The 16,064-nt window shown below is 39.0% G+C and overlaps 1 protein-coding gene across 4 annotated transcripts in view; it reads right to left on the bottom strand.

Moving 5' to 3' along the window:
- LOC306809324 (uncharacterized protein) overlaps nt 1-16,064 on the bottom strand; it is a 303,319-nt gene that overhangs the window by 252,709 nt on the left and 34,546 nt on the right. For all 4 annotated transcript variants that reach the window (XM_079320711.1, XM_079320710.1, XM_079320712.1 and 1 more), the window contains 16 exons: nt 15,701-15,835; nt 15,178-15,297; nt 14,454-14,671; nt 12,263-12,456; nt 10,825-11,127; nt 9,534-9,763; nt 8,365-8,526; nt 8,073-8,150; nt 7,362-7,712; nt 6,422-6,778; nt 5,088-5,438; nt 4,062-4,193; nt 3,304-3,453; nt 2,709-2,825; nt 1,901-2,074; nt 1,029-1,236 (listed from right to left, as the gene is read on the bottom strand). In XM_079320711.1, coding sequence (XP_079176837.1) covers nt 1,029-1,236; nt 1,901-2,074; nt 2,709-2,825; nt 3,304-3,453; nt 4,062-4,193; nt 5,088-5,438; nt 6,422-6,778; nt 7,362-7,712; nt 8,073-8,150; nt 8,365-8,526; nt 9,534-9,763; nt 10,825-11,127; nt 12,263-12,456; nt 14,454-14,671; nt 15,178-15,297; nt 15,701-15,835 — 3,280 coding nt within the window. The remainder of the gene's footprint in view (nt 1-1,028; nt 1,237-1,900; nt 2,075-2,708; nt 2,826-3,303; nt 3,454-4,061; nt 4,194-5,087; nt 5,439-6,421; nt 6,779-7,361; nt 7,713-8,072; nt 8,151-8,364; nt 8,527-9,533; nt 9,764-10,824; nt 11,128-12,262; nt 12,457-14,453; nt 14,672-15,177; nt 15,298-15,700; nt 15,836-16,064) is intronic.

Here is a 16,064-nt window from a genome sequence, read left to right as displayed (position 1 = left end):
TAGAAGGGACAAAATAGTGCCAATTTGAGCAGCTAATTTTTGAGAAATTTCAGTATTGCCTGCATAAAATCAATCCAGCCAGCTTTTAGGTTAATACATTCATCAAGACAAAGTCATCACTCAGGATTACAAGAACTTTGGCCTGTGGTTGGAAGAGGGCAGAGTTTTTCTGGATGTCCTTGAACTTTATCCTCACAAAGTCTTGTGGTAACAGAACTTCTGTACCCACATCCAGTGTTTCGTGGCAAGTCAGTTCCTGTCAGGAATGTGTTTGTGCAGCTAGAGATGACTAATCCATCATGACTAATCCATGACAGACAACTGCATCTGTGCCTACAGCAGCCTCTTCCAGAGAAGAGCTTTGAGCTGTTCCGACCTCCAGTGATTGCTCTGGTTCCAGCTACAACAGCTCAACAATGTCCAAAGAGCATGACCTAAAGACCTTTACCCACTTTCCTACCAGCTTTTCATTTTTGAAAAGCAAAATACAAGACTGCTAAAAGATAAGAACGAGATAAGAGATATGAAACCCACCGAATTCTTTACGATAAGACAAAACCCACAGAAATGGTGGGTTTTGTGCTAGAAATCACTTGGTGACTATGGCTGTCCTGAGAGCAACCTCTTGTCCTGCTGCTTTTTTCTGAATAAGTGAAAGGAGATGATGCCACTCACATTAGTGTTGATGCAGTGCCTGATAACCTCAGTAATTCCTGCCCTTTGGTGCTCTCACAGTTGTTGAGTTTTCTAGAACATGAATATAATCCCCTGGGGGCACTTAAGGCACCGATCACTGTGTAAGGGAGATATGCAGATAGGATTTATGCCAAGGCAAACTTTGAGAGTGGACTGGCTTCATCAACTAATCACAGATGCAGTTTCAGAATGACAATTTTACTTACAAACAAGATAAAGCCTCTTTTTAGGTCCTACAAGCAAATCTTAGTTTGTAGCTATTGAAGGAACAGCTGAAACATGATCAGAGCTATTATAGAATAAAAACCCTGCCAAGAACGGCAGGTACCCACCTGATTTCTGTAAACTGAAAATCAAGTTAATTACTTTAGGGTAGCCAGATGCCTGGAGTACCTCACTGCTGTGCACACTCTGGCAGAAGAGATCCACTTGGTGGCCAACATAATAGGAGTTTATTATGTACGTGATTGATTCTTCTCCAGCTGCAATGTGCACGAATCTCTCTTGAGTAGAGTTTCTCCCTTGAAAAACCACATCTATCTAAAAAATGACACACAGCTATAAGTTCTCAAAACAATATTTAAATACTATTTAATTTTAGGACAGGAGAAAATGGAAGTGAAAGAAAGTTCTCTCTAGTCTATACTAATGTCAAAATCTATTCAATAACAAAATGTCTCTTGGCCTTTCATTAACCATCTTTGACTTTCAAGTATGAAGCTCATTCAACTGAATAAATATCAAGCCATGCCAGCCTCACCGATCTATGTCAAATTCTCATGAGGTTCTTCTTTATCCCACAAACACAACTCCCTTTTTAAAGGATACTTACTCTACACCTACACACAATATTTACCAGATATTTACCTCCCTGAAAACAGCACCAAAAGAAATACTTCTTTCAGTATAAAACTCCCATTAAAGAGCATAGGAGAGTTTTAGAGTTACAGTATCAACAGTATCCACTCTACTAAATGATCAGAATGGAAGAATCTCATTCAGAAAGCAGTCAAGGAGAAACTTTCTATTTCAGTAATTCAGGTTTTAGGCATCCACAGTTTATAATATCAGAAAATCTCACCTTCCATCCTGTACCTTACAAAATGGAAGATTTCATTCAAGCCATGATCTTGAATTGCATATTTTTACAGGACAATAATTATAATTAAAACCAACAAACAAACAAACAAAACCCTAAAACTACCTGTAAAGATGATGGGACTCTGGCTTGTAGCAGCCATGGCAAAGAGTGATGGAAATTCCCTGTTATGTTGGTAGTTGTTTCAAACTCCTGCATTTGTCCTTCAACAGCTGTTAGGTGAGCACCATAAAGCACTTTCAAACTAAAGCTCCTGGTGACTTTGAGGTTCAAGAGAGCCTGTGTGCAACAAAAATGAATTGTGAATAGACAGAATTGTAAAAGTGAAAGAAGCTCCTGCTGATCAGGGCTCTTTCTTTGGTTGAGACAGTATGATCTCAAAGATGTGTCAAAGATGCTTCTTGTATAATTTTATAACACAACATAGAAATGTCCCTTTTATTTTAGAATTCAAACATTTAACATGTATTCTCAAGTATGGCCATGCTTTAATGCTACTCAGTTACACAGTTAATGTCTTGTGTTTTTCAGATAAAAAAAAATATGCCAGGTAGTCAGAGTTCAGAAGGAAAATACCATTTGGAAAGGATCCAGTGAAATCCCAGCAGTGCTCCCCTCTACCCTGCGTGTTCAGGGGACACTGTAGCTGTGTTGTCACAAAAATGTAGTGCCCTCCTCTCACTCTACACTGGGAGCCAGCCTTCAGCCCTAGGCCTGTGGAAAGTCCTGGTCTAAGCTATTCTTCCATGAAAACAAACTGAGCTTCTGGACTCCCCTCAAGAACAAAAGGAGCACCTGGACTCCCCTTCTCCAACCAGCAAATGTGTGAAGTCTCATCTACCCATTGCTCTTTGCCATCTCAGTTCCCCAGCTGCTGTTCCCCTCGTGGCATGGCTCCAGGTTGATAACCTACCTGCAACTCAATCCTGTCTTTTATTTGCAGAGTCTTCAATGTCTCTATGTTATGAGTCAGTTTGTAGTTAAGAGAGACAACATCGAACTTCTGGACAAAGTTCAGTTCTTCTGTAATCTGCTCAGTTCGAATCAATATGACAAAAGTTAACTGTGGCACATGTCTGATATGGAGACTTCTCTGAATAACTGTAACTATTAGACTAGTTACACATTAGAATAAGATTACTAAAACTATTAAAACTTGTTAAAAAAACCCAACTTGTCATAAAACTGTCTATTTTTTTTGAAAGTCACAATTTTGAACTACTGAAAAGGGAATATGCTGCACCAAGTGAAGATTCTTGATAAGGAAGGTTTGATATAATTTACAAACGGGTGTCATAGATCATTGCTGATGTCAAATTTGTTGTGAGGAGCAATTGCACAGAAGGAGTGGCTGAAAGATACTGCCTTCATTTAATTAAAGCCTTTAGAACTAACCTAGCCCCTGCTAAGTACTGCATTTGGATTGTTTGCAGAAGCAGTATTTACCAAATCAATTAGCTCACTTCAACCTCTATTTCACATATTACTAACATGGAGGAGACACTTACTTGCTTGTCGTTCACACAGAAATGAATAAATCCTTTATAGAAGTCACTGTTTTTTTCTGATATGACATCAAGTAACATCCTCATGGGAATGCCAATGTCAGCAGCTCCTTGGATGTTATGGGTTAGCACCGCATCCAACTCTTGCTTTTCCTGTTAATATTTCACAGCATAGACAGCAAAGCACATGTCGAACCCAAAGACTGCTGCAATACAGAGCTCAAACCAGAAATCTGCCTGTCCTACATTTAATATGAATTAAACTCCCTCTAGCTATGTTGTTTCTCTGAGCAGTTATGGCAGGAAAGTGAAGCACCTTGAGGAAACAGATACCTGTGTGTGTTCTCTGCTCTCCTGCTCTGATGACAAGAGAATCCAAACTTGTAATTGTCAACAGAAAAGCAAGAGACTCACAGTCTTCCCTGTGTTGCTGTCTTACTGAATAACAAACAGCAGTGTCTCAATCACTGCCTATTATTTTGCAGGGTAAATCACAGTGATGTAAAGAACATCCAACTGTACAATACAAACAACAAAAATTTACATATAAAGAGCATAACAAGGAAATTATTCAGGAAGTACCAGAGCATATATCCTATTAATCAGTAATAGTGAAGGTGCCAGATTTTCAAAGATCTTATTATTTCATTTTTATTCTGGCATTTATTACTGAAGCTTGACTATTTGTTGAAAATAATATAGGTTAGAGTACATTACTCAGCACAGTGTTCACACATTCCAACAGCATTCAGGGTACTCACATCAGTGACTTTTAATATAAAGAGACCTCGGAATTTGCTTTCATCAACAGTGATCAGTGTCTGTGAATCTAGGTTCATTTTATCCATCCAGAGGTAGCCTGAGCCATCAATTTTCATTGGGGCTCCAAGATCCTATAAAAGTAAGAGAAAACTTTTAAAAATTGCTACTTTTGCACTTAACCACAAATACATTATACCCCTGAAACTTAATTCCTAATAGTAACTTTAATCACCTAGTTGTAAAATCAAGTATATCAGGCAGCATAGGTACAGGACATTTCAGAAATCTTGAGAGCTTTTCAATACATTTTATAAATGTTGTCTTTTTTATTTTGAATATGTCTGATTATTTTTGATAAATGAGTCAGCACAAACAGAACACTGGACAATGTGGCAACTCTTCCTGCCTAAATGAAAAGTTAATTAATATTCTATGCTTGGCATTGTCCAAGAGGCCCAAAGCATCCATAAATTCAGTGAAACTAGACAGTATATATAAGTTTATTATGGCAGTTCTGTTTTTGGAAAAGGGCAGATGAATCTCATCTTTGTATATTCAGATTTACCCTGACTTGCATATTGAATCTACAGATCATAATGTGATAACATGTCTCTCGAACTTTCCATACACTGAATTTTCTGACCTGAAGATTATCTATTTACTTTATATATTTTTAAACTATTTCAGAGTTTGTTTCTCAAACTGCTGGGAAACCAAGGACAACTTTGAATAATCATTATTTCTGAACAGAAAAGCCCTGCAGAATTCTCAATCATGTTTTAGAAAACATCAGAGCTAGTACAAGCAAGTCCATTATCTGCAGGTATTGATTAATAGCAAATTTGCTGTATGCCAAATGAAAATACAGTGAATGATTGGCTCCAGAAATAAGAAGCAACATTAAAAGAGAATGGTTTTCTTATTTCTCTGCTACCTCTTTGAAATATTCAGATTATTGTCTTTTGACTTCAGCAGCTACAAAGAGGTATAAATTCAACATTAAAGGAGAAAATTCTTTTCCATACCTGAATTGTTTGGCATTTGTTTTCTATAAGCATTTTCCATGGAAGATTCTTTTCAGGGTCAAAGTCCCCATTCATTTGAAGCTCACAGGCACCCAATTTCATTCCAACTCCAATGAGATACTTCAAGTGTTTCCGTACAGTGATGGACAGCTCATTTTCCCTTGGGATTTGCTTCAGCTGGGGGAGGTCATGTCTGAACTGAATTTCCAGAGCCATCTTTGCCTTGCACTCTGCTCTCACTTCAAGATGGGCAGTTTTGCCTTCTGTTTCCAGGACAGAGAGCAGCTCTGCCTGGCACTTGTCTTTCTGAATGGATCCTGTGAGACGTGACTGAGTTGGGAAACTGAGATCCTGTCAAGGTTTAAACAAAAAATACTCTGGAATATGCAAACACTTTAAGACAAGTGTGTATTATGTGATACAATATCAGAAACAAAAACCTACAATCTCCATGCTGCCATTCTTCTCCCTCTCAACAAGAAAGATGGTGATTTTTTCTGAATAGGACCTGATGGAAGATTTAAGGACTGTCCTGCAGCATTAACAACTTTGCATCTTTATGAAGTTTAACATTTACAAAAATACAAAATAACTGTTTCTTCAGATTGGAAAAGTTCACTTAATATTGTATGCTTTGTCCAGACCACATCAATCTCAGTTTTCAAACAAATTAATGCATAAAAAAAACATAGACCTAAGAGATATTCTTGCATCTGGTTGTAGGTTTTTTTTTTTTAAATAATTAAATTTCCATCTTGTCTTGTGCAACATCCCAAATGAAAGATTTTTTCCCATTCTGTCAAAAGAATTCTAAAAACACTGAAAATTCTATTTTTAATACTTTAAGGGGATTTCGTTCCCTCTTCATTTCAACTTTCCTCTCATTTTTATTTTTATGCTGCCACCTCAAAGCTGAGGAAGCTACTCAGTTTGAGGATTTGAAAGCAAAATGCTTGTAAGCATCTAGGAAAAAAAACCCTGATTTTGCAATAGTCATTCTTTCTAATGTAGTCAGTGAAGCTAACTGGAAAAACCAAGGAAATTCTATTTTGATATAATCCTCACAGACCAGGGAATGTATTTTTGACAGACTTCAAGCTAATATTGCTGTTCAGCCTTAGAGGGCAGTGTTGGCCTGTAAAGGCGACAGTCAGCAAAGGCTGAGCTGATTTCAGTCTCCAGAGAGCACCTGAGAACAGGTGAACAGACACTGCCTTTGCCTGATGCTGTGAGACAGGCATGCCTGCCCAGCACTCCAGCACTGGTATTTTAGCTAAAACCCACAAGGCCTTTATTTGATCCCCAAATTCTCTTTAAAAGCTTCCCAGAGCTACCTGAAGAAGTTGACATTCTGTTTCTGTTTCCAGTGTCCAGTCAGCTTTATTCTGAACACAGAAATCCCCTCTAGCCCTCAGTCTGCATCTGCCAGCTTGCAGCAGGAAAATGCCCTCTGTGGTGGAGTCTGTGGCTGCAGAGAACAGGACAGAGTTTTCAAAAGGCAGCCCAAGCTGGCTGAGCCAGGGAAATGAATGCCTGAGCATCCCTTGGAGTGTATATTCATGCTGGCAGGAGGTGTCTATCTGCACATCCACTCCTCTGCCACCACACTGCAGGTTCATTAACAAGCCCACGTTGCAGGTGTTCTGTCGAAATGAGCCCCCCAAGACTGCAGCATGAGGCAATCCCATCCTCTGCAATAGAAAAGATTACATGGTTTAAAACGCACAAAGTAAAGTAACTGTCTTCCTCATTTGTTCCTAATCCGTGAGAAAGTATTCCTTCTTTCTGAAACAATCTGCTTTTGGAAAGGACCACACAAGAGAGCTTGTTTCATAGAGAAATTAGAAATTCCTGATTTCTCTCCAGTGAAAAACTTGAGGAAAAAATGGGAAGGAGGGGGGAAAGAAGAATAAATCCTACAATAACCTTTTCATAACTAAAGTAGAATTAAAAAATCTTAACCTCCACAATTCCAAACGGAAAGAGCATGTTTTTCACTTTTAGGACAAAATTAGTTAATTAATTAATTAATTAATTAACTATTATTAAGCAACATTTTTATGGCAACAGCTGTACCATTTACCATTGTATTACTCCAAATTGTGATATTGAAATACACTTCCCCCTGCAAGTGCTCTGAGTCATTGCTCTGCCAGAACAACTTTAATGACCAAATTTGGCCTATCCATAAATGTGTCAGGAGACAGTTTTCTGTGACTCAGTGATCTAAAATACACAGACTGGAAGGGCATGCAGAAAACAATCTGGGCTTACCTCTAGACTGACGCACTTGTTTCTGAAAGCAAGCACCCATCCTGTCTCATTGCTTGCCAGGCTCACTTCCCCATCAGCTTCCAAAGTGCAAGGCCCAAGGACAATACCAAGGATGCCCTTGTACTTGTCACCTCTCATGGCTAACACCTTCAGTTGGTTCTCTCTGGCAATTCCCAGAGAATGAAGTGAAGGTGAATTATGCTGGAAGTCAATTTCTAAATGAGGATGGGTGCTAGTGGTGGCATAGAGTTGCAGGCAGGCAAATATGTCATGAAAAGAAACACGTCCAAAGAGGATGACAGTAAAGTTGCTGGTAAATATTGACCCATTCAGTGAAACTCTTGCTGGAGCCTGAAAAAAATACAGAAAATTGTTGTCAAGTTTGCTTTCCTGTCAGGTCACATGCTGTTTTTAAAAGCTCATATTACTAGAACTTCACCATTTTGTATTCATCCTATATAATTATAAATGCTGAAACAAATGGAGAGATGGACCCAAATCTTTATTTGGGAGTTCCATAATAGAAATAACAGGAAAAAAACCTAATTAGAAAACCTAATTAATTGAGTTAAAATATTTGAAAGTGCACACCAAACTTCCAGGAAGCTCAAATCCATTTCTATGTGTTTGACATTTTCAGTATTTAGATTCCCTTCATGGTAATTAAGACACTATATTGTTGAGAAAAAAGTTTATAAATGAAGCCAGTACCTCAAAATGATGAAATGCAATTGCACCACTGCAAAGGCCAGAAAGTTGTTTGTCAGCAGATTCTGCACTGCAAGCAACCTGTTGATGTTGTCAATAAAAGGTATTCAGAGTATGAAGAAAAGCAGGGAGGACTAAAATTCAAAGGAGCAAGTTACAGGGCTGCTTTAAGGATCAAATGGATGAAGGCACCAAAACGTAGATTTGAGATTAAGCATTAGAGTTGTGCTTCAAAAAGATAAACAGTTTAGTGTTTAATAAATACATTACAATATATGGCAGGATTTCTGCAAACCTCTAGTACACGTGGGAAAATGTCCATCAGTCCTCCCACATCATGGTGAAGTGAAAGAGAAATGTCCATAGCAGTGTCAGTGGCTTTCTTCTCTATTTCAATCTTGAGCTGCTCTGTCTCCACTGTGGTCGTTATCCCCACAGCAATCTTTCTGGAGAAATTCTATGCAGAAAAGAAACCAAATAATGGAAAGAAACAAGCAACAACATTCCAGCAACAACTGTGAACAGTAGAGTGTGTTTCATAGTGCTTAAACATCACAGCCTGTGTCAGGGCAGCAGCACTGATAAAATAAAAGTGCAAATTTATCAAGGCAGTCTCATTTCAGAGATTGTAGTGTTATGTCAGACCTTCTAAATACAGTGTATCAATAATCTCTTCTGGCTCCAAAATATATTGAGAGCATTCAGTACCCTGAAGGATTTGAGCCCTCAGGCACAAACAATTAAAGCTCTGGAACTACTGAAAAGCAAGGAAAAGAAACAGTTCAGAATTCTTTCTCTGCACACCTCCGTGTCTCACCCTACCACAGTGGTTGAAGCCACCCAAATATAAGCATGTGAGTGACTTGAGCCTTTCAGTGGATGTCTGAAATAGTGAAGTATTTGAGCCCTTCTTTTATGGAAAGATAGTCTGCAATGCAAAAGAGCTGTAATGTTCACAGATCTATAGCAAAAATGCAGACAGAGAGAACAGTGGCCAAGCAACACCATATGAGGAATCATGGTCCATAATCCTTCTGTGGGTAGGAATTCCCAAAGGGAAAGCCATGCAAAACACTGTTCTACTCTTTAGCAGCCTTTCAAAGGATACCAGTTAAATCCAGTACCACATGCAAGCCTTAGGCCTGATGGTCCACTTCCCATTTATAGGGGAAAGATAAAATTGAACAAGGCATCTGTTCGTATGCAGCAAAGCACTTCACTTAAATGAGAACTGAATGTAGCATCTTGTTTAGTCTAGATTCAGGTCTAAGAGCTCAGATGACACGTCCACAGTATGACAAGGAATGAGATAATACCTTTCTTTCACTCAGTAATATAGTATGTCTTAAAAACAGAGCAGCTTCTAAACTAAATATATACAGTGCACAGGAAAAGAAAGAGTTATTATATATACACAAATTGTCCTGCCAGAAATTAAACTTTCACAGGTAGAACTCTTCTTACCTCATAATAGCCAGCAGCTTCTAAAACAAAAGGGATCCCAAGTTTCTGTATGTTTGAGATGTTGTGCTTTAAGATCACAGATAACTGGGATGTTGGAGGCTCTTTGGCTAGTCTGTGCCCCTCAAACACAGCAGCAATCCTTTCACTGCCACTCTGCAGGGCAATGGCAATGGTGTGACTTCCTGTGCCATGCTCACATGTGGCAGTAAGAATGCCATCCAAAGGTAACCCTATTGACAGGGGAGGAAGTAAAATCAACACAGCACTTCTGGGTTGTCATTACATACTACAGAGAAGAGGTATTATAGATCAAAATAAGCCTTCTGTAGTTTTTCATACAAAAACACACACCTTTATATAAATTGTGATCACTTTACTGATATTATAGAAGGACATTACCTACCAGGTGCAAATCATATTAAAAAGGGACTGGTAAATTAAAATGTGCCATGCACTTCAGAAATCAGGAATTTTCCTTTTCTTAATAAAGGATATTTATCAATTGGTATTATGTCCAACTCCAGTAGACAGCTGTCAAAAAGATTCAGAAAATATTTATTCTGTCCAAAGGAACCCATGCAAAATTACTGATAACTCCAGTTCAGGAAAACCCACAGCTTTGATTAGGAAACAACATTTGGCATAACACTATACTTAGAGGAATTGTTCATCTTAGAGGCTGCACAAGAGCACAGATGCATAAGAGAGAAATCATTTACTCTGAAGTACTTCAAAAGTCTTTGAACTATTTCTCTGTGTGTTGCATCTAGATGTTGCTTGGGGTGAAAGGCGAGTAAAGAAGCCAGAAGGGCCTTTGTGAAGGTTTTACAGAGATGTTTATTTCAGCCACGCGTGCATCATCCAGGGTTCAGGGAACAAAGGCCAAGGGGCTTGTGAGGGTTCAGGTTTTATCATGGGATCAGCAGGCAGGGAAATCCTTAGGGACCAATTGCCAAGGGACAGAAGGTGTCCAAGGGAGGGGTTAGGGTGAAAAGGCCAACAGGGGAACAGAGTGGGAGTGACCAAAAGGCTGACTGACAGGGAGAGGGCATGGGGTTGACCCAGGAAACAGAACAGGGGTTGCATTCCCTAGCTGAGAACACCTTTCTGGGTCTCCACATGTGTCCATTTTACTGTATTGTCTCAACAATATTAAAAAGAATGCTGATTAGACTAGATCACATTTAGTTCTGGTGTGAGCAAACACAAGTCATCTGTTTCCACTGGTCAGCAGTCATTTAGGTAAATTCACCTTGTTAGTCCGCACAATGAAGTCAGATTTTGTTCTTACCTGCATTTTTCAAAAAGTCGACATTATGTGTGAAAGTCCCACTGACTCTGCCATGCTCATGATCCATGATATTTAAAAAATCTACAGAAAGAGCCTTCTCATCCACCTGGAAGCTGGCTAGCCCCCTTTTCTTCTCTTTACCCAGTTCCAGGTGTCCGTTCAGTCTTGCCTCCCCTGGGATTTCCTGACTGCCGTTCTGAACAATGGCAACGGTGATATTGTGCACAGTGCTTTTCCCAAACACATTCCTGTTCCTGACATGCAGCCCATACAGTCTCTTGTTGACCATCACATTAATGTTACCTGTAACAGAAATTATTACTGTGGGGACATATTCTTGGGAAAGAAATAACCACAGTTTTAGAAGTAATGTATAAACTAACCATTACTTTAAGACCAGGAGGAAGTAGAAGAATTTGCATTTATTATACTAGATAATTTTGTCTAATCTGGAGAGAAGTTCAGTGTGGAGGGTTTCTCTACTAGTGAGTGTCTGTATTTTAGTATTTCTGGCAGCTGTTCCTTTTTATTCACCAAGCTGCTTGTGCTTAGGCCATGTACTGTACAGCACACCCTCTAAGGAAACTTTACAGATGGATTGTGACCTACTATTTGTGTAATTGCAGGCTAAGTAAACCCTCCAGAGCTCTGTGACCTACTCCACCCATGGAGCCATTCAAAAGAATAGGAGTCTCAAGTCAGCTCTCCCATTTCAGAAGAGGAAAGAGGCCACCCACTATTTCCTTTACTCATGAAAACATGAAAAATCCCCAACTATGTTAGTTCACTGAAAAGTACTCTCAACCCAGTGACCAATGGTTCATTTTGCATGCTAAATACTCTGCTCTGCATTATACAGAATCACAGAATGGTTCAAGCTGGGAGACCTTAAAGCATATCTTGTCCCAAGCCCTCTGCCATGGGTAGGGACACCTTCCACTGTCCCAGGTTGTTCAAAGCCCTGACCAGCCTGGCCTTGAACACTTCCAGAGATGGGGCAGCCACAGCTTCTCAGGGCAACCTGTTCTGTTATCTGATCACCCTCATAAGGAAGAATTTCTCCCTAATATCCAATCTAAACCTGCCTTTTGTCAGTTTGAAGCCATTCCCCCTTTCCTGTTACTCCAGGCCCTTATCCAAAGTGCCTCTCCTGCTCTCTTGGAGTGATTTTAGTACTGGAAGGGCCTCTAAGGTCTCCCTGGAGCCTTTTCTCCAGGCTGACAACCCCAGCTCTCCCAGTCTGGCTTCAGAGCAGAGGGGCTCCAGTCCCCAATCACCTCTGTGGTCTGCTCTGGACTCACCCTAACAAATACACATTACTCTTCTGTTGGGGGCCCCAGAGCTGAATACATTGTGCAGCTCAGGAAGGATTACATTAAGATTAAGAAGCTCTCTTAGGTAGCTGCATGTTAGAACAAAACACAAAGAAGCAGAGTACCATGGTGAATGTTGTTTTTGCACTTCAGTAATCCATCCAGAGAAAGGAGATGAGGTATGGCCTTTAATCCAGTAAAAGTGTGCTGGACTCTTCCATTTAAGGACAAAACAAAACCAACTTTCTGCTCTCTGACTCCCATGAAATCCATGTGAAGCCCATTTTCATTAAGCTTCAAGTCAGAAGATAACAGAAGTCTAAAAAGACAGACATAAGAATTGCTAGTAAGACATTATTATGGCTGATTGAGGATTGTCAGGACACCCCTTCTCTCTCAGAGCAGGATCAATGACAGCAGGGTGCTCAGGAGTGTGTGTGGTCTGGTTTGGAGTATCTCCAAGTATGGAGACTCCACAGACTTTTGGGGCACTCGATCCAGCGTTGTGAATCAGGCAATCAGATGCCTTGCAGTCAGCACACACTGATGTTTATAAACACCACCAGATGTTTATAAATTCCTCAGTAAAGCTTCACAGATTGGCAGATTAATTTTTCTTTAAATTTCTTGTATGTTTTTGCTATGGTTCATAATAAAAGAAAGAGTTGGAAAGACTTTGAGATGGAAACGAAGCCTTTTCTGTCACAATTTGAAATATCTCTTTGGTGCTGATTTAAAAGCAGCATTAGAGAATTCAGCTTAAAAAATAATTCTAAGTGCCACCATCATTTGAGTTTGGTAAATGAACCAACAATAATTCTTTTCATCTTGGCCTTGATTTGAACAGTGTTGGGAAAACACAGCACAGCTTTTTAGGGAAACCTGCTGGAGTAACAAAAAGCTCCATTTTCAGTGTTATAAGACTGAGACACAATTTTCACATTGCCTTTAACAAGCCATCCAACTTACTAGACCCATGTCTGCTACACAAAATACCTAAAAGTGAGGCAATCACTCTAGTGTTCATAGTGTTAGACATAATTCCTACAAGTTGTAACCCTGTTGAAAGACTGATGACAAGTAAAACCTCTGTGAAAACCCACTCCATGGAAAGAACAGAACTCCATAGTTCAGGGAAGCAAGATTCATTCCAGTCAGCAACTGAAGTCTGTACAGACTGCATCCTTTAAACTGTGCTCCAGAAACATTCAACAGTTTATTTTTGTTTGTATTCTCCCTGTAAAACAAATTCTAAACAAATTGTCATTCCAAAAGTTTTAAGTGTTCTGTTTTCTTTCCTGTGAACTGCAATAAATTGCTCTCTTATGGCTTACCCTGTTATTTGTTATTTAAACAAATTAATGCACTATTGGAAGCCCAGAACTGCAAGCAAACTACAGAACCACATGAAATACCCTTTTTGGAATATTTTATCTTATTTTTAATGTTACTAGTAAATCTAATGTGCTTCATCTAAATTGTAGTATGTTGCCATAGAAAGGTTACAGAGCAGTGAGAAAAAACAGCAACAAGGCAGTCTCTAACTTGGTGCAAGAAAGAGCAACAAAGAGCAATTTAGTGAGGGAAGCCATAGCTTTAAATAAGGTACTTTGTGGAAAACAAAATACAGACAGTTCGTTGGACAGAGACACCTCTTGGCTTTCCCATGAATCTAGCAGGTGTTTATCTCTGTTATAATTCTTTCCCTTGTGTTTACAGTAGAGAAAAAGTCTCTAGCCTGGGAAAAATCCTGGCTGGAGCTGAGAAAGTTTCGTGGCCTGAGAAAAAGGCCTGGCTGAAATGTGCCTAGACCTTCAGCAGTGTCCACAGTAATAACGTCTGATTTCTTTAGCTCTTATTTCCTCACTCTCATTATCTCATCCAATTGCTAAACACTGGGACCTATGCAGAAACATTAAATTCTTCACTGCATACTTTTGTATTGTATAATTTGAAAAATCAGCTGAAACTTCTGTTTCTCAAATTTCTGTTTCTCATCTCTGCCACCTCAGAGCTTTCTCCAATACTTTAAAAGCCTTATAACAAACATTGGGAAGTACCCTGTTCTACTGGCTTAGCTTGTACTGTCTGTTCACTCAAAGTCCTCTATACAAAGTCCTTGGAAAGCAACTAGAAAACATTAACACAACTTATACCAACTTAAGAAACATAAGGAGCAGAAGTATTTCAATAATAGGGATAACACATGAACTGGCATTTACTCAGGTATTGCTGCAGCCATAGGAAAGTAGTTACATTTTAATTTGTATTCCAGAACACTCTTCAGTTCCTCAACCAACATACTGATTTCTTTACCTTGATGGAAATACTTTGCCCATGAGCTGGAACTGTACTGATTCTGGATTTGTCAGGACTGTCTGATGGAGAAAAGCCTTCAGTTCAACAATTTTGGCATTCCTCCTGTTTTCATTGTTCACATCGACCTCCAGCATCAGCATTTCCCTTCCATTGGAATGAAGGTGAAGAGAGCCATTGATATTGTTTTCACCATAACTCTTCACAGATGCCTGGGCCTGCACATAGAGAAAAAGGAGAGCAGGACATTAAGGACTTGAGATACACAATACTGAAACATCAGTTTGAGCAATGAGACTGCAGACAACAATTCAGGACTGGACAAAAACAGAGAGAGAAGTTTTTAGTTCTCATCTTTGTTTCTCATCATCTAACGCTAATTTTATTTGGCAATAAATTAAATTAATATTGCCCAAGTTGAGTCTATTTTGTCTGTGAAGGTAATGGGTAAGTGATTTCCCTATCTTTATCCTGCCCCTGTCACAATCACATGTGAGCTACATTGAATTTTAAGGGCAATTTAATTCAACTTTAAGAGTTTTCTGAATATTAGCCAAAACACAAGCCAACTATTCCAACTCCATGTAGCTATCTAGCCAGAACAAACTCTAACCAAGTTAAATTCTTCCCTAACAATTTACTCCTCTCCACTATAGTCATTGATTGTATGAACTCAAAAAGTTTCAAATTCAAGCAACAAGACAGTAATTGCCAAGAGACTGACCTGTGAAGACATGTTCTTGTTGATGATGACTTTTACACTCACACCACAGTCAAAGTGTTCCAGTTTGGTCTTCCTGGAAAACAGCTCCCCACTTAGGCCTATTGCTTGTGGAAACTCAAGCTATTTGACAAAGCAAAGTATCAGAACAGAACATTGCATTCCCCTCAATTGCCTCATGTGATTTAATGTCTTAACTTCTAGCATAAAGAGGGTGATGCATATAAGCAAATGTGTGTATCAAATTTTCCAGTTTTATCCCAAGATACTGAAAAATATATTGAATGTAATAAAAAAAAGCATGGAAAATAAAAGTAAATGTGTGCTTTACAAGGTATTATGGACACAAATTGTTGGTACATAACTGAACCTGCTAAGATATCTACAGTTATTTGTTAGGGCCAGGACTCAATTGGATTAGGACATTTACCAGCATCAAACAATTATAATTCTAAAGACAACACAGCAAAACAGTCACCAAATAAAAAATAAAATTAAAAAAAATAAAAATTAAAACCACCAATACCTGGAATGAGTGTGTCATATCCATGTGTAAAAGATGTCTAAAATCTGCCTCACTGGATTTGTCCTGATACCTCCCTAGAAAACTGAGAACATCTTCCTTATTCACCTTTAAAACAGTCTCAAGCTCATGCTTCACCTGTGTTTGAAGAATGGGAGTAGGAAAGTATACTGAGTATTAACCCCGTGTATAATGAAAGCTCAGAGAAGTCATCCATAGGCATCATGAAAAATGAAAGAGTTGCAAGCTATTATGTTTTGGCTCAGAATGAGAAGCAAGATAATGAGGAAAATGACTACATTTGGTAAGAAAGATGAATAGATACAATAGATAAGGCTAAGAACCCTGAATCCATTCTATCCCAGTA

Source organism: Erithacus rubecula (assembly GCF_903797595.1).
Source record: "Erithacus rubecula genome assembly, chromosome: 17".
Lineage (NCBI taxonomy): Eukaryota > Metazoa > Chordata > Aves > Passeriformes > Muscicapidae > Erithacus > Erithacus rubecula.
Note: the sequence above shows the minus strand (reverse complement) of the source record. Positions and strands in the feature narration are given on the sequence as shown.